At 42.9% G+C, this 25,260-nt stretch overlaps 1 protein-coding gene across 3 annotated transcripts in view; it reads left to right on the top strand.

The window, feature by feature from the left end:
• LOC139444857 (WASH complex subunit 4-like) overlaps nt 1-12,786 on the top strand; it is a 74,680-nt gene extending 61,894 nt beyond the window's left edge. For 2 of the 3 annotated variants that reach the window (XM_071225846.1, XM_071225848.1), the window contains 8 exons: nt 2,990-3,053; nt 3,869-3,952; nt 4,350-4,446; nt 6,023-6,117; nt 6,696-6,788; nt 8,961-9,054; nt 9,378-9,455; nt 11,716-12,786. In XM_071225846.1, the coding sequence (XP_071081947.1) occupies nt 2,990-3,053; nt 3,869-3,952; nt 4,350-4,446; nt 6,023-6,117; nt 6,696-6,788; nt 8,961-9,054; nt 9,378-9,455; nt 11,716-11,819 (709 nt within the window). In that variant the 3' untranslated portion in view covers nt 11,820-12,786. Of the gene's footprint in view, nt 1-2,989; nt 3,054-3,868; nt 3,953-4,349; nt 4,447-6,022; nt 6,118-6,695; nt 6,789-8,960; nt 9,055-9,377; nt 9,456-9,715; nt 9,736-11,715 lie in introns of all 3 variants that reach the window. The other variant, XM_071225847.1, reaches the window with a different exon arrangement.
• Nucleotides 12,787-25,260: the final 12,474 nt, after the last annotated feature.

A 25,260-nucleotide genomic window follows, 5' to 3' on the forward strand; every position in this document is an offset into this window, starting at 1 on the left:
TCGTGTATAATGTGCACCCCCTTCTACACAGAAAATAGGGTAAACCAAAATGGCGGATATGAGAAAAACTTTCTCGTCGGAGGGTCGTGCCGACAAAAAGTTGACTGCAAAGGCGGAAAAACGAAAACTAAGTCAAAAACAATACGATACACAAAAGCGAAAACGTGTTGTACAATCTGCGTGGTTGAGTGAATTTGAATGGGCAAAATTTGACGATGATGACAGCGAGTTGTATTGCACTGTCTGTCGAAAATACCCCAAACTATCTGATCCCAAATGTGGACTTGTAACTGGTTTACATCATAATTTCAGAAAAGAAACATTGAAATTTCACGCTAAAAGTAGGAAGCATATTCAGTGCTGTGAACATGATAAAATGTTTGACAAACCCCAGACTGCGCAGTTTGCCAAGTCAATGCAAAAAGTTGAAGAAAAAACTGTGAAGTTTATGAAAAGCTATTCACAACAGCCTACTATTTTGCAATAGAAGGGGAACCATTTTCAAAATTTCCAAGTTTTTGTCAGGTGCAGTCTAAGAATGGTGTAATACTTGGTATAAATTATTTGAATGATCATGCTTGCAAGGCATTCACCCAATCTATAGCAGATGTGTTGAAGAAAGAAACTGTTCAGGATCTGGAAAACAGTAAGTTTGTCAGTATTTTAACAGATGGTTCAATTTATTTACTTTGTTTTCAGTGGTTATATGGTACATGATACATGATATTGTCTGTTCAGCATTGAGCAATAGGGCAAGTGAAAATTTGGCAGGACGAGTACAAAATAAAAAGTACTTGCCCTGCAGGACAAGTAGGGATGAACAAATTTTTCGAGCCCTGACTATGTACATGCAATGCAGGTGTTTGATGGTGTATATAGGGTATAGACACTGTATGTACATGCAAGGCAAGTGTATGATGGTGTATACAGGGTATAGACACTGTATGTACATGCAAGGCAAGTGTATGATGGTGTATAAAGGGTATAGACGCTATGTACATGCAAGGCAGGCGTATGATGGTGTATATAGGGTATAGACACTATGTACATGCAAGGCAGGCGTATGATGGTGTATACAGTCATGCCCCGCTTATACGGACTTCAAATATCCGGAAACCTTGGTTCCCGGACGATTTTCATTCAAAACGAAATAATTACTATATAAATTTACCCGTATATACGGAAATTCAGTTTCCAGAACCGGACGGTCATTTTCAAACACAAAACACTGAAATGCACACAAAATTGTCTCACTTATCCGGACAATACACTTCCGCTGGTGGTAATCCTTCCGCTGGTGGTAATCCTTTGATTCGTGAGAAGTCAATTATCCAAGTGACACTGAGTTACGTTTGAGACAAGCTTGTTTATTGTACATGTAATCCCCAAGCACAAGTTCGTGTTTGTATAGAGACCTTGATTACCTATTTCGAGAACACAGGCGATCTAGACAATTTGGAATTATTGTTTAAAACTCAAACCTCAAAATGTGGTAAAGTTCAAACTTCCATGACAGACTTTTTGAAATGTGTATGAATAAAGATTGAGTGGATGTATCTGTTTGTTCTGTCATCTGTCATGAGTTGCATAATTGAAGGGAAGTAACTCTTCCAGTAAGAAGCTGGTTTCAGTAATACGGAAATTCGTTTATACGGACGAATTGTGAAATGACGCAAGTGTCCGTATAAACGAGGCACGACTGTATAGTGTATAGACACTGTATGTACATGCAAGGCAAGTGTATGATGGTGTATATAGGGTATAGACACTGTATGTACATGCAAAGCAGGTGTATGATGGTGTATACAGGGTATAGACACTGTATGTACATGCAAGGCAGGTGTATGATGGTGTATATAGGGTATAGACACTATGTACATGCAAGGCAGGTGTATGATGGTGTATACAGGGTATAGACACTATGTACATGCAAGGCAGGTGTATGATGGTGTATACAGGGTATAGACACTATGTACATGCGAGGCAAGTGTATGATGGTGTATATAGGGTATAGACACTATGTACATGCAAGGCAAGTGTATGATGGTGTATATAGGGTGTAGACACTGTATGTACATGCAAGGCAAGTGTATGATGGTGTATACAGGGTATAGACACTATGTACATGCAAGGCAGGTGTATGATGGTGTATATAGGGTATAGACACTGTACATGCAAGGCAGGTTTATGATGGTGTATACAGGGTATAGACACTATGTACATGCAAGGCAAGTGTATGATGGTGTATACAGGGTATAGACACTATGTACATGCAAGGCAGGTGTATGATGGTGTATGTAGGGTATAGACACTATGTACATGCAAGGCAGGTGTATGATGGTGTATATAGGGTATAGACACTATGTACATGCAAGGCAGGTGTATGATGGTGTATACAGGGTATAGACACTATGTACATGCAAGGCAGGTGTATGATGGTGTATACAGGGTATAGACACTATGTACATGCAAGGCAGGTTTATGATGGTGTATATAGGGTATAGACACTATGTACATGCAAGGCAGGTGTATGATGGTGTATATAGGGTATAGACACTATGTACTTGCAAGGCAGGTGTATGATGGTGTATATAGGGTATAGACACTATGTACATGCAAGGCAAGTGTATGATGGTGTATATAGGGTATAGACACTATGTACATGCAAGGCAGGTGTATGATGGTGTATATAGGGTATAGACACTATGTACATGCATGGCAAGTGTATGATGGTGTATAGAGATGAGGAAGAGCACGCCAACATGTTGCTAGTGGGAAACAGCAACAACAACGGGGAAGTTATTGCACGCCAATTGAGGATAGGGATTTCAAACTACAAGCAACCGCTACCCTGCCAGGTCCAGACTAGATTATTTACAACCAGATACATCTAGTAGGGTCATGGACAACATTCTCTCACTCTCCAAACCAATGGAAAATGTCCGATGCGTCGTATATTTCATATTATTCTTGCATTCAACACTTTCAGGAACTTGGACAATGTGATTGGGAACCTTGCCAAGAACTTTGCTGAAGGAACTGAGTACTTCAAGGTCAGTGTCTCACACTTACTTGTTAGCATTCCTGTGTTGAGATTATTATACGAGCATCTGTGTCACACTGACGTTATAAAACAAGTGTGAGACGTTATAAAACAAGTGTGAGACGTCATAAAACAAGTGTGAGACGTCATAAAACAAGTGTGAGACGTTATAAAACAAGTGTGAGAATTCTTGTTTTTCCAGAGCGAGAGCGAGGGTAATACATGAATTCTTACCAGAGTTTTTCATAAAAATCACAATGACACATGTGTGAATATAATAATGTCTTTATTACCCATTAATTCTTAAGCCTTTTGAGGACCCCTTAGAAAAATGCACTGATCATGACATCCAACTAAGAAAACCACAATATTCGAATGACGTCACCAATCTTCCGCTATGACGTCATGATAAGGTCGGACGGTGTCAACAATGACGTCGAAATGATGTAAACAATGCACTGGTGCGTGAAAAGTGATATTTGCACTGGAGCATGTACGATTTTTAGGATCTCAGTTATTTCTAAACAGATGGGTTGATGAATCCAATAAACTCATCTTGGTAACCTGATGATCATCATCTTGTCACTTGTCACTTGTCACTTGTCACTTGTATCAGCATTCTGCATGTTCCCACCACATATAGATGTTTACTGTAAGTTGTCGTTATATCAGAAGTGACACATTCTTTACTGCTAATTAGACCATTTTTGTTTCTTCGAATTTGGTGAAAATTCCTGTTGATTTTTTCTTCTTTCTGCCCTTCATAATGTTTGTGTAAACCATTGTAGTCAAGCCTTGCCTTCACATCCTGACTGTTTCCAACAGATGCTGGTGGACGTGTTTGCTCCAGAGTTCCGGAACACAAAGAACATGCATCTGAGGAACTTCTTCGTGATTCTGCCCCCACTGGTGAGTTCTAGGAGAATAAATTATAATAACATCTTAACAACAAGAAATAGTGTGACTACAAAATTAAAACCAAGTGGTAGAGTGGGGGAACTTACGATGGAGATGTTAAGTCTAGCACACCCTTGAAAAAGGTGAGGATCCTGACTTTGCACATGGAAGAGTTATCGTCCAAAGTGCTATTAGGGATACAACTAATTATGTATAGCTGACAGTGAAGAAGACTTCTGTTGAAAATCTGAAAGTTTAGTTTTAGTGTGACTACAGCCAAAATCCAGGATTATGGCAATTATGTAATGGAGGTAGTACTCTTAGAATGAAGATTATTGTTTTGATATCATTTTGTAACCCCAGCTGTTCTCAATTGAGTTTCTGTCTAGATCTCTTCTTGTGTTGTCAGACTGTGAACTTTGTGGAGCACTCCATCAGCTGCAAGGAGAAGATGAACAGGAAGAACAAGGACATGGCGGCCTTCACGGACGATGGCTTCGCCATGGGTGAGAGTCCTCAACCCTTACACTGCGCTCTACTGTTGACTTGATATCTGTCACAGTATATAAACATATTCCTATGTTATTCTCGACTTTCTAATTGCCCGAACCCTTAGAATATGTGTCCCAAAGGGTCCACCTCCAACCACGAATAGAGTCCAACCCTGATTATTTACATGTCACCTGACTGGCATATTACAGACTATGTCCAACCGTGATTATTTACATGTCATCTGACTGGCATATTACAGACCGTGTCCAACCCTGATTATTTACATGTCACCAGACCGGCATATTACAGACTGTGTCCAACCCTGATTATTTACATGTCACCTGACTGGCATATTACAGACTATGTCCAACCCTGATTATTTACATGTCGCCTGACCGGCATATTACAGACTGTGTCCAACCCTGATTATTTAGATGTGATCTGACCGGCATATTACAGACCGTGTCCAACCCTGATTATTTACATGTCACCAGACTGGCATATTACAGACTGTGTCCAACCCTGATTATTTACATGTCGCCTGACCGGCATATTACAGACTGTGTCCAACCCTGATTATTTAGATGTGATCTGACCGGCATATTACAGACCGTGTCCAACCCTGATTATTTACATGTCACCAGACTGGCATATTACAGACTGTGTCCAACCCTGATTATTTACATGTCACCTGACCGGCATATTACAGACCGTGTCCAACCCTGATTATTTACATGTCACCTGACCGGCATATTACAGACCGTGTCCAACCCTGATTATTTACATGTCACCAGACTGGCATATTACAGACTATGTCCAACCCTGATTATTTACATGTCACCAGACTGGCATATTACAGACTATGTCCAACCCTGATTATTTACATGTCACCAGACCGGCATATTACAGACTGTGTCCAACCCTGATTATTTACATGTCACCAGACCGGCATATTACAGACCGTGTCCAACCCTGATTATTTACATGTCACCAGACCGGCATATTACAGACCGTGTCCAACCCTGATTATTTACATGTCACCAGACCGGCATATTACAGACTGTGTCCAACCCTGATTATTTACATGTCACCTGACCGGCATATTACAGACTGTCCAACCCTGATTATTTACATGTCATCTGACTGGCATATTACAGACCGTGTCCAACCCTGATTATTTACATTTCACCTGACCGGCATATTACAGACTGTGTCCAACCCTGATTATTTACATGTCATCTGACCGGCATATTACAGACTATGTCCAACCCTGATTATTTACATGTCACCAGACTGGCATATTACAGACTGTGTCCAACCCTGATTATTTACATGTCACCTGACCGGCATATTACAGACCGTGTCCAACCCTGATTATTTACATGTCACCTGACCGGCATATTACAGACTGTGTGTAGTGTAATTAACATTCCCTCCTCCTTTTCCTGACATTGTCTGAACATGACATGACATAACCATACAATGTCATTGCTGTCTATAAGAGCCTGTGCTTTATTTTACTCATAATTTCATAGTTTCTTCATGGTCCCAAAGGGAAGTAACTCTTCCCTCCCTGATGTGTTGGTACAGGTGTTGCCTATATCCTGAAGCTGTTGGACCAGTATCATGAGTTTGACTCCCTCCACTGGTTCCAGTCCGTCAGAGATAAACACCTCACGGAGAAGGTCAGTGGGCATGCTGTTGTTCTCATGTTGTCACTTTGAGAGAAACTGTTCACAGGTTACTTAGTTAATGTCACTTCATGAAGTACATTGTGTTACATTTCAAGTTCTTTATTACAACATGGGATCCGTCCATAGGTCAAGTCGTCTAGGATGCCACAATTCTGTTGAAACGGGCTCGGGAGGTCCAGTCGTGTAGGATGCCACATTTCAGTGTGTGTTGCTTGTAGATCCTGACATTGCTATTGATTACACCACTTGAAACGGGCTCGGGAGGTCCAGTCGTCTAGGGTGCCACAATTCTGCAGCTTTGGGTTCCTTAAGCATTGTTACAGATCATGGGTTCAAATCCCAGTTGGCCCTGATTATGTTTCTTGGTATGTCAACACCTTCCACATGAAGCTGACATGCTGTGATGTGACTGAAGCACTGTTAAAAACTGCACTAAACACAACTCACTCACTCACTCTACAATGGCAGTGAGTAGCGCCTAATGTTCTGAATTTTATGTCAACAATCATAAATTTATTGTCATGAACTTTGATCAGTATTCGAGCGCTTGTGACTGATGTTGTTGGCAGAGGCAGGTGTCGCAGCAGACAGGCAGCCGTGGTGACGAGAAGCTGCAGCAGACCATGAGTCTAACGGTCAAGAGACTGGACCAGTCCCTTCAGGTGTGTACATCTCATTAACTTGTGTATGTAGAGGCAGATCCTTCAGGTGTTTACATCTCATTAACTCGTGTATGTAGAGGCAGACCCTTCAGGTGTTATCTTCTCGTTAACTCGTACACATAAAGACAGACCCTTCAGGTGTTTACATCTCATTAACTCGTGTATGTAGAGACAGACCCTTCAGGTGTTATCTTCTCGTTAACTCGTACACATAAAGACAGATCCTTCAGGTGTTTACATCTCATTAACTCGTTTATGTAGAGACAGACCCTTCAGGTGTTTACATCTCATTAACTTGTGTATGTAGAGACAGATCCTTCAGGTGTTTACATCTCATTAACTCGTGTATGTAGAGGCAGACCCTTCAGGTGTTTACATCTCATTAACTCGTGTATGTAGAGACAGATCCTTCAGGTGTTTACATCTCATTAACTCGTGTATGTAGAGACAGACCCTTCAGGTGTTATTTTCTCGTTAACTCGTACACATAAAGACAGACCCTTCAGGTGTGTACATCTCATTAACTTGTGTATGTAGAGACAGACCCTTCAGGTGTTATCTTCTCGTTAACTCATACACATAAAGGCAGACCCTTCAGGTGTTTACATCTCATTAACTTGTGTATGTAGAGGCAGACCCTTCAGGTGTTTACATCTCATTAACTCGTGTATGTAGAGACAGATCCTTCAGGTGTTTACATCTCATTAACTCGTGTATGTAGAGACAGATCCTTCAGGTGTTTACATCTCATTAACTCGTGTATGTAGAGACAGACCCTTCAGGTGTTATTTTCTCGTTAACTCGTACACATAAAGACAGACCCTTCAGGTGTGTACATCTCATTAACTTGTGTATGTAGAGACAGACCCTTCAGGTGTTATCTTCTCGTTAACTCATACACATAAAGGCAGACCCTTCAGGTGTTTACATCTCATTAACTTGTGTATGTAGAGGCAGATCCTTCAGGTGTTTACATCTCATTAACTCGTGTATGTAGAGGCAGACCCTTCAGGTGTTATCTTCTCGTTAACTCGTACACATAAAGTCAGACCCTTCAGGTGTTTACATCTCATTAACTCGTGTATGTAGAGACAGACCCTTCAGGTGTTATCTTCTCGTTAACTCGTACACATAAAGACAGATCCTTCAGGTGTTTACATCTCATTAACTCGTTTATGTAGAGACAGACCCTTCAGGTGTTTACATCTCATTAACTTGTGTATGTAGAGACAGATCCTTCAGGTGTTTACATCTCATTAACTCGTGTATGTAGAGGCAGACCCTTCAGGTGTTTACATCTCATTAACTCGTGTATGTAGAGACAGATCCTTCAGGTGTTTACATCTCATTAACTCGTGTATGTAGAGACAGACCCTTCAGGTGTTATTTTCTCGTTAACTCGTACACATAAAGACAGACCCTTCAGGTGTGTACATCTCATTAACTTGTGTATGTAGAGACAGATCCTTCAGGTGTTTACATCTCATTAACTCGTGTATGTAGAGACAGACCCTTCAGGTGTGTACATCTCATTAACTCGTGTATGTAGAGACAGACCCTTCAGGTGTTTACATCTCATTAACTCGTGTATGTAGAGACAGACCCTTCAGGTGTTTACATCTCATTAACTCGTGTATGTAGAGACAGACCCTTCAGGTGTTATCTTCTCGTTAACTCATACACATAAAGACAGACCCTTCAGGTGTGTACATCTCATTAACTCGTGCATGTGGAGAAATACCCTTCAGGTGTTTTCTTCTCGTTAACTCATGCACATAATAAGACCCGACAATATTTTGTTTTGTTTCTTGTTATTTCTAGAATGTTTGGTGGGTGTATCTGTAACTGAAGTTATGATAGAGACAATGCCCAGGGTATGATGCTATGTGACATTGAGGCTTGTTACTGCAGCATCTTCTGCTCTGTGGTCGTTCTGGATTACAGTAGTCTCCAGCAACTCCACCCTGTCATAGCAACAAGACTTGGTGACTTGTCTCATTTCATGTCATCGTGCCCAGCCTGGTGGGTTGTTGCTCACAATATGATAATTGGTTTGTCTTGTCCAGACTTGATTATTTGCAGGTCGCAATAGTATGTTTGAAATATACCTGAGTGTGCCAAACACAGACATTGCAACTTCTGACAGAACCTAAATGTGTCTTCCCCTGACAGGAGTTTGACCTGCTCCACTACTCACTCAGCAGCGCACGGATCTTTTTCCGTGCCGATCTGACAGCCGCGGAGGAGAAGGAGGAGAAAGACAAAGGTAGGTCACATGACATCAACTTGTCTGAGTTGTTGCTGTGGTTACAAGACTCATTTACTTCTTGTTGGAAATATATTTAGTGTAATATTCATGTATCGATGTGTAATATGAATGAATAAGTTACATACTGAGTTACAGATCCTCATGGTTGTATGTTTCTATGTCAACCAGATTGTCAGTGCAGCAGGATGAATGATTCCACCCCACTGTCATGATAAGAAACTTCCTGTGTCATATAGCGGACATGCTTCTTTGTCCTAGAAGGGATAGTTTGTTGCTTTGCACTGTCTGCCCCTAACATATTGATGTGCGTTCTTCTTTAGCTGGACCCGACACACCGTCAGCCAATGGAGACGGGGCGAGTGGCTCAGCCAATCAGACGTCAGCATCTGCCTCTTCAGGTATGCACCAAGCATCATAATCACCATGTTTAGGTCAACAAATATTCAAGTTCAACAAAGATGGACCATAATTTTATGCTTAATCGATAATTCATCAAAAAATATATTCATTTGTTCTTTGAAAAGAGCCTGTTGTAAACATATTAGAGGCACTCACAAGAGGATCCATCAGTGATGCTAAATGTTTAACAGTACTGTGAACTGGTTCTTGTTTCAAATATATTTTCAAAGCTCAATAAATGTTTTAATTTTGTTAAAAGCTTCATGATACTGATGGAAGGTAAGAGTTGCTCTCTCTGCATGACTGTAACCATGACTTTCTCTCTGCATGACTGTAACCATGACTTTCTCTCTGCATGACTGTAACCATGACTTTCTCTCTGTGGTGAGAGACTCTCTCATGACTTTCTCTCTGTGGTGTGAGACTCTTTCATGACTTTCTCTCTGTGGTGTGAGACTCTTTCATGACTTTCTCTCTGTGGTGTGAGACTCTCTCATGACTTTCTCTCTGTGGTGAGATACTCTCTCGTGACTTTCTCTCTGTGGTGAGAGACTCTCTCATGACTTTCTCTCTGTGGTGTGAGACTCTTTCATGACTTTCTCTCTGTGGTGAGAGACTCTCTCGTGACTTTCTCTCTGTGGTGAGAGACTCTCTCATGACTTTCTCTCTGTGGTGTGAGACTCTCTCATGACTTTCTGTCTGTGGTGTGAGACTCTCTCATGACTTTCTCTCTGTGGTGTGAGACTCTCTCATGACTTTCTCTCTGTGGTGTGAGACTCTCTCATGACTTTCTGTCTGTGGTGTGAGACTCTTTCATGACTTTCTCTCTGTGGTGTGAGACTCTCTCATGACTTTCTCTCTGTGGTGTGAGACTCTCTCATGTCTTTCTCTCTGTGGTGAGAGACTCTTTCATGACTTTCTGTCTGTGGTGTGAGACTCTCTCATGACTTTCTCTCTGTGGTGAGAGACTCTTTCATGACTTTCTGTCTGTGGTGTGAGACTCTCTCATGAATTTCTCTTTGTGGTGTGAGACTCTCATGACTCTCTGTGGTGAGAGACTCTCTCATGACTTTCTCTCTGCTTTGTGGGGTGACACTGTGTCTATGAAAGATGTCTGTGATTGACAATTGCTCGCTGTGCAGTTTTTTCATAACAACTCACTAGCTGTAAAAATGTAGGGTTTGCCTTCTGAATACATTTAGTTGGCTGTATGCTAACATAGGGCTTGTGTCTTCTGAACACCACTGAAGGGCTGTAGGCTAACATTAGTTGTGTGTCCTCTGAACACCACTGGATGGCTGTATGGTAACATAGGGCTTGTGTCTTCTGAACATCACTGGAGGGTTGTATGCTAACATAGGGCTTGTGTCTTCTGAACACCACTGGAGGGTTGTATGCCAACATAGGGCTTGTGTCTTCTGAATACATTTAGTGGGCTGTAAGCTAACATAGGGCTTGTGTCTTCGGAACACCACTGGAGCGCTGTATGCTAACATTGGTTGTGTGTCTTCTGAACACCACTTGAGGGATGTATGCTATCATAGGGCTTGTGTCTTCTGAACACCACTGGAGAGCTGTATGCTAACATTGGTTGTGTGTCCTCTGAACACGACTGGAGGGTTGTATGGTAACATAGGGCTTCTGTCTTCTGAACACCACTGGAGCGCTGTATGCTAACATAGGGCTTGTGTCTTCTGAACACCACTGGAGGGTTGTATGCTAACATTGGTTGTGTGTCCTCTGAACACCACTGGATGGCTGTATGGTAACATAGGGCTTCTGTCTTCTGAACACCACTGGAGGGTTGTATGCCAACATAGGGCTGTGTCTTCTGAACACCACTGGAGGGTTGTATGCCAACATAGGGCTTGTGTCTTCTGAATACATTTAGTGGGCTGTAAGCTAACATAGGGCTTGTGTCTTCAAAACCCCCCTCACTCTCTCCTGTTGTGTAGTCTGCTTGTTCAACAAGCCTCAGGAGCTTGGTGCTTTATGATCTTTTACAAAATACATGAGGATTAATCAACATAGCTTGGATTGTCATTGGAGTGGATTGTCTCTTCTCTGACATGGAACATTGTTTCTATTCTGGTATGAATATGAGCTGCCTGATTACAAAATACCAAGTAATAATGTGCTTCTAGTTCAACAATAATACCACATGCTTGATAGCGTGTATGTTTCACATGCGGGGTCATCGTTCTGTGTAGGAAACAAGATCAAGTTCATGTCTCTCATCAATGTATGTATTCTTTGCAGATATGCCCACTGATCCTGTCAGCATGGACAACACTGGTCCTTCTGCTGGTGGGGGGATACCTCCCCCACCCCCACCCCCTCCTCCCCCTCCTCCACCAATGTAAGGTAAACACTCCCCTCCCTGAAGACAGAACAGGGTGATTTGACCACCCCAACACGACTCCCAGGACCAGAGATTATGTATGAAGTCTGTACATTATATTCCCACTGTCGTATTTGATACTGATCTGTATCGCACAGCTTGCTGTAACAGAGCTCCCACACCCAGGGCCCAGGTATTGCCAACTGCTTGTGTGACCACAATAAGTTCTAATCAACTGAAATTACTTGAAAACACAACAGTGGCAGAGCATCCTACAGCCGAATCAAATGTTCAAATCAGAGACATAATGACAGCTCCTCATTGCAATATTTTTGGGTAAATTTTATATCAATAATGACCAAACCCTTCTCACCTCTCCCACTGTCTGCCGTGATCAAGATGTTTCACTTCAAAATGTTATTATTGAATACTCAAACATGGCTTGTAAACTTGTTGGCTTTCAACTGTTTGTATGACACAGAAGTTTGTTTTCTACCAACTCAAAACACAAGTGGCAAACTTTCATTCATAAGAAATCAATGATAATTGATGGCTTGAACTAAGCAATTTTGACTTGTAGTCAGAGAAGTGAGTCTGTATTTAAGCTGTACATTCCATATGTTTTTTGTATAAGAATGTAAATGTATATATGACTCCAGAACAGGCAAACACTGAAAACCTATGTCATCCCCATGATGGTGAATGGATAGTATTTGCATGCAATTATTGATTGGAGAATGAGTATTTGCACTTGAAAAGTGTTGATTCCTTATTTGTGTATATTACTGCCAATACCCCTGTGTATACATGTATACATGGCAGTTGTTGAAACTAAACGTTGTCATTCAAGTTTCAAGATTCAAGATTTAGGGGGCTCCTTATATTCAAACACCAATCTGACCACAAACCCCTTTAGTTTCAAACACTGCTTGTAGAGTTCAGAGGTTGTTTGTTGTGAAACTGTGTTGAATCGTACAAATGAAATAGTGGATAAATTATGTCAAATACACCAAAAGACTTTGTTGTTCATCAGCCAGGCTCATCAGGCTTGGGACTGTATAGCACGCTCTCTAGCCCTTGCTCTTGCAGATTTGCTTAATCAGTGGCCTATCAGCACTAAACATACACATCTTCCTGAGGGAAGGGAGTTAACTGACATTAAACATCCAGTTTCCACCCTTGAGGAAGTTCGCTGGAATTTCTGGGCTTGATTATAGCGCCACCAGTGACTATTACGAGTTATGTCTCTTTTACTCGATCCTACTGACCAATCAGACTCCATGTCTTATATATATCACTTGCATTTGCTTCAAACAAAATGGACCCGTGAAGATCTGGGGTAGTATAGGTCTTCTGCAACCCAAGCTTGCCTTAACAGGCGACTATTCTTGTGGTAAGAAGCAACTGACAGGATCGGGTGGTCAGACTCGCTGACTTGGTTGATGCATGTCATTATATCCGATTTGTGTGGATCGATGCTCATGATGTCATTCACTGGATTGTCTGGTCCAGACTCGATTATTTACAGACCACCATCAAATAGCTGGAATATTGCTGAGTGCGGCGTTAAACAACAAACAAATCAAACAAAATGGTGGCACCCAGTCAAGATAATCGATAATAAAGATTTTTATTGCAAAAAAATTGTGCTTTACCTCGTGAAGTTCATCAAATAACTTGAGCATTATTTCAGCCCAATTCGGATAACTCCCTTGCCTTGGGAAGATGATACTACATACTACTGGATTTGACCAAATTCAAGAAGACACAAGCCCTATGATAGCATACATCCCCCAAGTGGTGTTCAGAAGACACACAATTCCTAAACTACAAGTGCAACTTCCATCATGTGGAGACTTCTACACTCATTCTGCTGACAGGCTGTGATGTGACTCAAGTAGTGTTCACAACGACCTGAAACCCAACTCACCTGCTGACCATGTTCCAGTAATGATGCTATACCCGTTCATTCCCTATAAACTGTTGGTTAGTTTATGTACCAAAGTGATTTATGACTACATGGTAATGTCGGTGAGAGCAGATGCTAGAGAAGGTGCTGTATGGAAACAACAATTCCCGATATCCACCTGTACATGAAACTGGACAACAGTTTGTTGTAAGAGGCGACTAATGGAATTGGGTGGTCAGCCTCGCTGACTTGGTTGATGCATGTCATCGTATCCCAGTTGCGTGGTTCGATGCTCATGATGTCAATCACTAGGTTGTCTGGTCCAGACTCAATGATTTACAGTCTTATAGCTGAAATATTGATGAGTGCGGCGTTATACAACAAACAAACAAACAAACAAATAAAACTGGTATTACCTCATGAAAGACTAATGGACCTACTCTCAGGTCCCACCATTAAAACCTCCTATTTGAAGTACAACCATATTATAGTTGGACTACAGACATTCTCGCCCCCTGTGTTTTAATGTATAGCACATGTCATGTAATAACTTCTATTTACCGTATCCTTGTTGCTACTTGACAGTAGATTGAAAGGCCACACTTCTTACAGGCAGAGCTGGGACAGCTGAAGGGATAGAAAGGACATAATTACGTCTCTGAATAAGGCGGGGGGCGTCTAGGTTGCCGAGTACATCCTGAGTGACGTTGATGCGAAACAAGCCGTGATAAGTTGTTTCTCTTTGAACATACTATTTCCTGTCTTCGCAATGAGGGACACAGGTGAAACAAGCCGTATTTGAACATACTATTGCCTGTCTTCGCAATGAGGGACACGGGTGAAACAAACCGTGTTTAGGTGTTTCTCTTTGAACATACTATTGCCTGTCTTCGCAATGAGGGACACAGGTGAAACAAACCGTGTTTAGGTGTTTCTCTTTGAACATACTATTGCCTGTCTTCGCAATGAGGGACACAGGTGAAACAAGCCGTGTTAAGTGGTTTCTCTTTGAACATACTATTGCCTGTCTTCTCAATGAGGGACACAGGTGAAACAAGCCGTGTTAAGTGGTTTCTCTTTGAACATACTATTGCCTGTCTTCGCAATGAGGGACACAGGTGAAACAAGCCGTGTTAAGTGGTTTCTCTTTGAACATACTATTGCCTGTCTTCGCAATGAGGGACACGGGTAAAACAAGCCGTGTTAAGTGGTTTCTCTTTGAACATACTATTGCCTGTCTTCGTAATGAGGGACACAGGTGAAACAAGCCGTGTTAAAGGGGAAGTGTACTCGCAAAAATCACTTTCTTTCTTTTTCTAAACAAAACGCAATTTTAGAATTAGTTAGTATCTGTGTTTGAAAATATACACTCATTTTTTTCACAGTGAAAGTAGGAAGCTCACAATAGTGTGAAAGTGATATGCCGTTATGAGGCCTTCGTTTTACGAGCGAAATAGGCCTCAGTTATCCCCCTTAGATTATGACGTAATTGGTGCCAATTCAACTGGGTCCCTGTCTATTCTCAACGCAAAAGATATCAAGGACCAGTTTGCGGTAAAACAACATGGTCTACGACACACTCCGGCGCAGTGGTGACTCAGCATAACACAATTCTGGCTGGCATCTGAGATGCTAGAATCACAAAACTGTACCTACATCACGTGAAGCGGCTCTAACAAAGCATGATGACGTCATAATGTTTATCAATTGGCACCAATGACGTCATATTGCAAGGGACATAAGCCATGGTGTTTTTGTTATGGAAATAGAACACTTGGTAAATGTGAAAAATATAAATCGTTTTAGTGCAAAAAATATGTTAATTAAATATGATGTTTTTATATTTTTGTCTATGACACTTCTATGTTAACACTTTTAATGTGGAAAAAGTACAAGAAAAAAAGGTTCATTTCCGTGTGAACTTGCCCTTTAAGTGGTTTCTCTTTGAACATACTATTGCCTGTCTTCTCAATGAGGGACACGGGTAAAACAAGCCGTGTTAAGTGGTTTCTCTTTGAACATACTATTGCCTGTCTTCTCAATGAGGGACACGGGTAAAACAAGCCGTGTTAAGTGGTTTCTCTTTGAACATACTATTGCCTGTCTTCTCAATGAGGGACACAGGTGAAACAAGCCGTGTTAAGTGGTTTCTCTTTGAACATACTATTGCCTGTCTTCTCAATGAGGGACACGGGTGAAACAAGCCGTGTTAAGTGGTTTCTCTTTGAACATACTATTGCCTGTCTTCGTAATGAGGGACACGGGTGAAACAAGCCGTGTTAAGTGGTTTCTCTTTGAACATACTATTGCCTGTCTTCTCAATGAGGGACACTGGTGAAACAAGCCGTGTTAAGTGGTTTCTCTTTGAACATACTATTGCCTGTCTTCTCAATGAGGGACACAGGTGAAACAAGCCGTGTTAAGTGGTTTCTCTTTGAACATACTATTGCCTGTCTTCGTAATGAGGGACACAGGTGAAACAAGCCGTGTTAAGTGGTTTCTCTTTGAACATACTATTGCCTGTCTTCTCAATGAGGGACACAGTTGGCCCAGTCGTCTGAAGCGCCGCAATTCGCTGTGCAGAGTTGCATCCTTTGGGCATACCGGAAACCTATGATTGGGGTTCAAATCCCAGTCCGTCCCGATTATGTTTCAAGGTTTGTCAGCACCATACCCGGGCTCTTGCTCGTGGTTTTCACCAAAGTGATAAACGTCTGAGACCTGCATCACTTCCTCCCCCATAAACCTGACACTTTGTGACATAACTAGAATAATGCTCAAAGCGCATTAAACCCAACTCGCCAACTCACTTAACAATGAAGCATTAAACTACGAAGTAAAGACTAAAACCATCACATGATTTTCCCCCATCTACTTTCAAGCTGTGGAATGAGATACCATTAAATGAAAGAACCCGTAGTTCAACTCCACATTGTAAGTCACAATCAGCCCAAGGCTCCTTCTTCTTCTCAGTACACAGAAAACATGAGCTGAGGCATAAGTTAGTCAGTTGAATTAGGATTTACGTAGACTAGGAATCAAAGACAGCAGAATGTTTATTCGGTAGTAAATGAGAAAATGCACATGATTATGTCTTTGAATGTGACCTGTTTAATGAAGAAAGAGACATTCTACATGGAAACACGCAGTATAGCGGAAGTTACACCCATTGATCTCAGTTAGATATTCAATGGAATTGGGGATTTACCAGAACAACGCAACATAAAGAATTCCAATTATGTACAGAGTTATATACGGAATATGGAGAGATTTATGTAAACTATATTTTTTCACTGGTCACTTTCCTATTCTTTTCTCTCCTTCTGTTCTGTTCATGTTTGGTGCAAGCTGTAAATCAATTGTGTGAATATCTGGGGGAAGGTGTCAGTTTGAGAACTTGAACACCATCCCTTTCTATTTTTGTGAATAAAATATGTTTAAATCAATCAACGAAGTAAAGTGCCTGGATACCAAGAAATGCGAAAGGGAGTGGAGTATATTCACACACAGTAAGTGCATTATGGTCTGTCAAGTTTGTATGTGACATCAAGTCTGCATCATGAGAGAGCGGACATGGAACGTTCACAGACACTGGAGTCCTTGCCCCTAGTGAACACCTTGTCTGACTAGGAGGTAACAGCTCCAGTGAACACCTTGTCTTTGACTGGGAGGTAATAGCTCCAGTGAACGCCATTAACAGCCATTGTCACATCTGCATATAAAAACTAGGCACCCGGAACTCGGAGTACATCAAGTATCTACAAGAGCGGCAGGAAATAATGCAGTCGTCCCATGCGCAGTATTAAGACTGTAAATAAATAGACAAGACCTTTTCGTATTCATAATCAATCTCTGTTGATTGTACCACTGTATCATGAGCATGTGTTTATGAATCACTATCAAATAATAATGATACTAGGTATTCGCGAAAAGGTGAGCATATCCTGTCCACTGGGGGGCACCCGTCACAAACACATGCAAAGGCAAGTCTGTGGTTCACCTGAAAGGACACGGGCATATATTATTCAAGTTAAAATAATTAATTGCATCTTACATCATTCTTGTCACTGATTTGAAAATGTCCTCCAGACGTCCGCCATGAAACGTTTTGAAAGCTTTACTGAGGCCTTGACTGTTGTAGCCTTGATCAAATAACTTCTGAGCAAGTCGTATGATGCTCTTTGAAATCATGGGACTTATTGCACTCATCTTTGTCGGTGCCTATTATTTAGCTGGCTTCCATTTGCCCATTGTTATTTCGATTCTTTCACCTATCAGTGCTAATTACCCCAGTCTCCCGTTTACCTATCAGTGCTAATTACCCCCGGCCTCCCGTTTACCTATCAGTGCTAATGACCCCCGGCCTCCCGTTTACCTATCAGTGCTAATTACCCCAGTCTCCCGTTTACCTATCAGTGCTAATTACCCCCGGCCTCCCGTTTGCCTATCAGTTCCAATTACCCCCGGCCTCCCGTTTACCTATCAGTGCTAATTACCCCAGTCTCCCGTTTACCTATCAGTGCTAATTACCCCAGTCTCCCGTTTACCTATCAGTGCTAATTACCCCAGTCTCCCGTTTACCTATCAGTTCTAATTACCCCCAGCCTCCCGTTTACCTATCAGTGCTAATTACCCCCAGCCTCCCGTTTACCTATCAGTGCTAATTACCCCAGTCTCCCGTTTACCTGTCAGTGCTAATTACCACCGGCCTCCCGTTTACCTATCAGTTCCAATTACCCCCGGCCTCCCGTTTACCTATCAGTGCTAATTACCCCAGTCTCCCGTTTGCCTATCAGTGCTAATTACCACCGGCCTCCCGTTTGCCTATCAGTTCTAATTATCCCCGGCCTCCCGTTTACCTATCAGTGCTAATTACCCCAGTCTCCCGTTTGCCTATCAGTGCTAATGACCCCCGGCCTCCCGTTTACCTATCAGTGCTAATTACCCCAGTCTCCCGTTTACCTATCAGTGCTAATTACCCCCGGCCTCCCGTTTACCTATCAGTTCTAATTACCCCCGGCCTCCCGTTTGCCTATCAGTGCTAATTACCCCAGTCTCCCGTTTACCTATCAGTGCTAAATACCCCCGGCCTCCCGTTTACCTATCAGTTCTAATTACCCCCGGCCTCCCGTTTACCTATCAGTGCTAATTACCCCAGTCTCCCGTTTACCTATCAGTGCTAATTACCCCAGTCTCCCGTTTACCTATCAGTGCTAATTACCCCAGTCTCCCGTTTACCTATCAGTGCTAATTACCCCAGTCTCCCGTTTACCTATCAGTGCTAATTACCCCAGTCTCCCGTTTACCTATCAGTGCTAATTACCCCAGTCTCCCGTTTACCTATCAGTGCTAATTACCCCAGTCTCCCGTTTACCTATCAGTGCTAATTACCCCCGGCCTCCCGTTTGCCTATCAGTTCCAATTACCCCCGGCCTCCCGTTTACCTATCAGTGCTAATTACCCCAGTCTCCCGTTTACCTATCAGTGCTAATTACCCCAGTCTCCCGTTTACCTATCAGTGCTAATTACCCCAGTCTCCCGTTTACCTATCAGTTCTAATTACCCCCAGCCTCCCGTTTACCTATCAGTGCTAATTACCCCCAGCCTCCCGTTTACCTATCAGTGCTAATTACCCCAGTCTCCCGTTTACCTGTCAGTGCTAATTACCACCGGCCTCCCGTTTACCTATCAGTTCCAATTACCCCCGGCCTCCCGTTTACCTATCAGTGCTAATTACCCCAGTCTCCCGTTTGCCTATCAGTGCTAATTACCACCGGCCTCCCGTTTGCCTATCAGTTCTAATTATCCCCGGCCTCCCGTTTACCTATCAGTGCTAATTACCCCAGTCTCCCGTTTGCCTATCAGTGCTAATGACCCCCGGCCTCCCGTTTACCTATCAGTGCTAATTACCCCAGTCTCCCGTTTACCTATCAGTGCTAATTACCCCCGGCCTCCCGTTTGCCTATCAGTTCTAATTACCCCCGGCCTCCCGTTTGCCTATCAGTGCTAATTACCCCAGTCTCCCGTTTACCTATCAGTGCTAAATACCCCCGGCCTCCCGTTTACCTATCAGTTCTAATTACCCCCGGCCTCCCGTTTACCTATCAGTGCTAATTACCCCAGTCTCCCGTTTACCTATCAGTGCTAATTACCCCAGTCTCCCGTTTACCTATCAGTGCTAATTACCCCAGTCTCCCGTTTACCTATCAGTGCTAATTACCCCAGTCTCCCGTTTACCTATCAGTGCTAATTACCCCAGTCTCCCGTTTACCTATCAGTGCTAATTACCCCAGTCTCCCGTTTACCTATCAGTGCTAATTACCCCAGTCTCCCGTTTACCTATCAGTTCTAATTACCCCCAGCCTCCCGTTTACCTATCAGTGCTAATTACCCCCAGCCTCCCGTTTACCTATCAGTGCTAATTACCCCAGTCTCCCGATTACCTGTCAGTGCTAATTACCCCCGGCCTCCCGTTTACCTATCAGTTCCAATTACCCCCGGCCTCCCGTTTACCTATCAGTGCTAATTACCCCAGTCTCCCGTTTGCCTATCAGTGCTAATTACCACCGGCCTCCCGTTTGCCTATCAGTTCTAATTATCCCCGGCCTCCCGTTTACCTATCAGTTCTAATTACCCCAGTCTCCCGTTTGCCTATCAGTGCTAATTACCACCGGCCTCCCGTTTACCTATCAGTTCTAATTACCCCCGGCCTCCCGTTTGCCTATCAGTGCTAATTACCCCAGTCTCCCGTTTGCCTATCAGTGCTAATTACCCCTGGCCTCCCGTTTACCTATCAGTTCTAATTACCCCCAGCCTCCCGTTTACCTATCAGTGCTAATTACCCCAGCCTCCCGTTTACCTATCAGTTCTAATTACCACCGGCCTCCCGTTTGCCTATCAGTGCTAATTACCCCAGCCTCCCGTTTACCTATCAGTGCTAATTACCCCAGTCTCCCGTTTGCCTATCAGTGCTAATTACCACCGGCCTCCCGTTTGCCTATCAGTGCTAATTATCCCCGGCCTCCCGTTTACCTATCAGTGCTAATTACCCCAGTCTCCCGTTTGCCTATCAGTGCTAATTACCACCGGCCTCCCGTTTGCCTATCAGTTCTAATTATCCCCGGCCTCCCGTTTACCTATCAGTTCTAATTACCCCAGTCTCCCGTTTGCCTATCAGTGCTAATTACCACCGGCCTCCCGTTTACCTATCAGTTCTAATTACCCCCGGCCTCCCGTTTGCCTATCAGTGCTAATTACCCCAGTCTCCCGTTTGCCTATCAGTGCTAATTACCCCTGGCCTCCCGTTTACCTATCAGTTCTAATTACCCCCAGCCTCCCGTTTACCTATCAGTGCTAATTACCCCAGCCTCCCGTTTACCTATCAGTTCTAATTACCACCGGCCTCCCGTTTGCCTATCAGTGCTAATTACCCCAGCCTCCCGTTTACCTATCAGTGCTAATTACCCCAGTCTCCCGTTTGCCTATCAGTGCTAATTACCACCGGCCTCCCGTTTGCCTATCAGTGCTAATTATCCCCGGCCTCCCGTTTACCTATCAGTGCTAATTACCCCAGTCTCCCGTTTACCTATCAGTTCTAATTACCCCCGGCCTCCCGTTTGCCTATCAGTGCTAATTACCCCAGTCTCCCGTTTGCCTATCAGTGCTAATTACCCAAGCCTCCCGTTTACCTATCAGTTCTAATTACCACCGGCCTCCCGTTTACCTATCAGGTCGTATGGGCATTGTACAGGCTGTGTTATTGTACTATGGGTCCTATGGGCATTGTACAGGCTGTGTTATTGTACTATACGTCGTGTGGTCATTGTACAGGCTGTGTTATTGTACTATACGTCGTGTGGTCATTGTACAGGCAGTGTCATTGTAATATACGTCGTGTGGTCATTGTACAGGCTGTGTTATTGTACTTTAAGTCGTGTGGTCAATGTCAGGCTGTGTTATTGTACTATAGGTCGTATGGTCATTGTACAGGCTGTGTTATTGTACTATAGGTCGTGTGGTCATTGTACAGGCTGTGTTATTGTACTATAGGCCGTGTGGTCAATGTACAGGCTGTGTTATTGTACTATAGGTCGTGTGGTCATTGTACAGGCTGTGTTATTGTACTATAGGTCGTGTGGTCATTGTACAGGCTGTGTTATTGTACTATAGGTCGCATGGTCATTGTACAGGCTCTGTTATTGTACTATAGGTCGCATCGGGATTGTACAGGCTGTGTTATTGTAATATAGGCCGTGTGGTCATTGTACAGGCTGTGTTATTGTAATATAGGCGTGTGGTCATTGTACAGGCTGTGTTATTGTAATATAGGTCGTATGGGCATTGTACAGGCTGTGTTATTGTAATATAGGCCGTGTGGGCATTGTACAGGCTGTGTTAATTAATATAGGCCGTGTGGTCATTGTGCAGGCTAGTTTATTGTACCATAGGCCATATGGTCATTGTACAGGCTTTGTTATTGCACTATAGGTCGTATTGGCATTGTACAGGCTGTGTTAATTAATATAGGCCGTGTGGTCATTGTGCAGGCTAGTTTATTGTACCATAGGCCATATGGTCATTGTACAGGCTTTGTTATTGTACTATAGGTCGTGTGGTCATTGTACAGGCTGTGTTATTGTACTATAGGTCGTGTGGTCATTGTACAGGCTGTGTTATTGTACTATAGGTCGCATGGTCATTGTACAGGCTGTGTTATTGTAATACAGGCCGTGTGGTCATTGTACAGGCTGTGTTATTGTACTATAGGCTGCGTGGTCATTGTACAGGCTGTGGTATTGTAATACAGGCCGTATGGTCATTGTACAGGCTGTGTTATTGTAATATAGGTCGTATGGTCATTGTTCAGGCTGTGTTATTGTAATACAGGCCGTGTGGTCATTGTACAGGCTCTGTTATTGTACTATAGGCTACGTGGTCATTGTACAGGCTGTGTTATTGTAATATAGGTCGTATGGTTATTGTACAGGCAGTGTTATTGTACTATAGGCTGCATGGTCATTGTACAGGCTGTGTTATTGTACTATAGGTCGTATGGTCATTGTACAGGCTGTGTTATTGTAATATAGGTCGTGTGGTCATTGTACAGGCTGTGTTATTTTACCGTAGGCCATATGGTCATTGTACAGACTGTGTATATACCTTAGGCCGTGTGGTCATTGTACAGGCTGTGTTATTGTAATATAGGCCGTGTGGTCATTGTACAGGCAGTGTTATTGTACTATAGGCCGTGTGGTCATTGTACAGGCTGTGTTATTGTAGTATAGGCCGTGTGGTCATTGTACAGGCTGTGTTATTGTAATATAGGCCGTGTGGTCATTGTACAGGCAGTGTTATTGTACTATAGGCCGTGTGGTCATTGTACAGGCTGTGTTATTGTAATATAGGCCGTGTGGTCATTGTACAGGCTGTGTTATTGTAATATAGGCCGTGTGGTCATTGTACAGGCAGTGTTATTGTACTATAGGTCGTGTGGTCATTGTACAGGCTGTGTTATTGTACTATAGGTCGTGTGGTCATTGTACAGGCTGTGTTATTGTACTATAGGTCGCATGGTCATTGTACAGGCTCTGTTATTGTACTATAGGTCGCATCGGGATTGTACAGGCTGTGTTATTGTAATATAGGCCGTGTGGTCATTGTACAGGCTGTGTTATTGTAATATAGGCGTGTGGTCATTGTACAGGCTGTGTTATTGTAATATAGGTCGTATGGGCATTGTACAGGCTGTGTTATTGTAATATAGGCCGTGTGGGCATTGTACAGGCTGTGTTAATTAATATAGGCCGTGTGGTCATTGTGCAGGCTAGTTTATTGTACCATAGGCCATATGGTCATTGTACAGGCTTTGTTATTGCACTATAGGTCGTATTGGCATTGTACAGGCTGTGTTAATTAATATAGGCCGTGTGGTCATTGTGCAGGCTAGTTTATTGTACCATAGGCCATATGGTCATTGTACAGGCTTTGTTATTGTACTATAGGTCGTGTGGTCATTGTACAGGCTGTGTTATTGTACTATAGGTCGTGTGGTCATTGTACAGGCTGTGTTATTGTACTATAGGTCGCATGGTCATTGTACAGGCTGTGTTATTGTAATACAGGCCGTGTGGTCATTGTACAGGCTGTGTTATTGTACAATAGGCTGCGTGGTCATTGTACAGGCTGTGGTATTGTAATACAGGCCGTATGGTCATTGTACAGGCTGTGTTATTGTAATATAGGTCGTATGGTCATTGTTCAGGCTGTGTTATTGTAATACAGGCCGTGTGGTCATTGTACAGGCTGTGTTATTGTACTATAGGCTACGTGGTCATTGTACAGGCTGTGTTATTGTAATATAGGTCGTATGGTTATTGTACAGGCAGTGTTATTGTACTATAGGCTGCATGGTCATTGTACAGGCTGTGTTATTGTACTATAGGTCGTATGGTCATTGTACAGGCTGTGTTATTGTAATATAGGTCGTGTGGTCATTGTACAGGCTGTGTTATTTTACCGTAGGCCATATGGTCATTGTACAGACTGTGTATATACCTTAGGCCGTGTGGTCATTGTACAGGCTGTGTTATTGTAATATAGGCCGTGTGGTCATTGTACAGGCTGTGTTATTGTACTATAGGCCGTGTGGTCATTGTACAGGCTGTGTTATTGTAGTATAGGCCGTGTGGTCATTGTACAGGCTGTGTTATTGTAATATAGGCCGTGTGGTCATTGTACAGGCAGTGTTATTGTACTATAGGCCGTGTGGTCATTGTACAGGCTGTGTTATTGTAATTTAGGCCGTGTGGTCAATGTACAGGTTTTGTCATTGCACTATTGGCCGTGTGGTCATTGTACAGGCTGTTTTAATACCTTAGGCCGTGTGGTCATTGTACAGGCTGTGTTATTGAAATATAGGCCGTGTGGTCATTGTACAGGTTTTGTTATTGTACTTTTGGCCGTGTGATCATTGTACAGGCTGTGTTATTGTACTATAGGTCGTGTGGTCATTGTACAGGCTATGTTATTGTACTATAGGCCGTGTGGGCATTGTGCAGGCAGTGTTATTGTAATATAGGCCGTGTGGTCATTGTACAGGCTGTGTTAGTGTAATATAGGCCGTGTGGGCATTGTACAGGCTGTGTTATTGTAATATAGGCGGTGTGGTCATTGTACAGGCTGTGTTATTGTACGATAGGCCGTGTGGGCATTGTACAGGCTGTGTTATTGTAATACAGGCCGTGTGGTCATTGTACAGGCTGTGTTATTGTAATATAGGCGGTGTGGTCATTGTACAGGCTGTGTTATTGTAATATAGGCCGTGTGGGCATTGTACAGGCTGTGTTATTGTACTATAGGTCGTATATCCACAGATGAGGAACATGCATCTGTCGGAACGAGTTGAGCAAACTGAAGTTTCAGTATACGTTGTTCCTTCCCGACTTCATGACCACAAGGACGGAAGGAGAGCGCCATTTTGGTTTCTCCAAACAAATTGGAGTCTGTAAAATGAAATGAGAGTGACTTTATCTGGACATATTGTAAACAATCGCCT

The sequence above is a fragment of the Haliotis cracherodii genome, unplaced genomic scaffold, assembly GCF_022045235.1.
Source record: "Haliotis cracherodii isolate W230 unplaced genomic scaffold, xgHalCrac1.p SCAF_6, whole genome shotgun sequence".
NCBI classification, from domain to species: Eukaryota; Metazoa; Mollusca; class Gastropoda; order Lepetellida; family Haliotidae; genus Haliotis; species Haliotis cracherodii.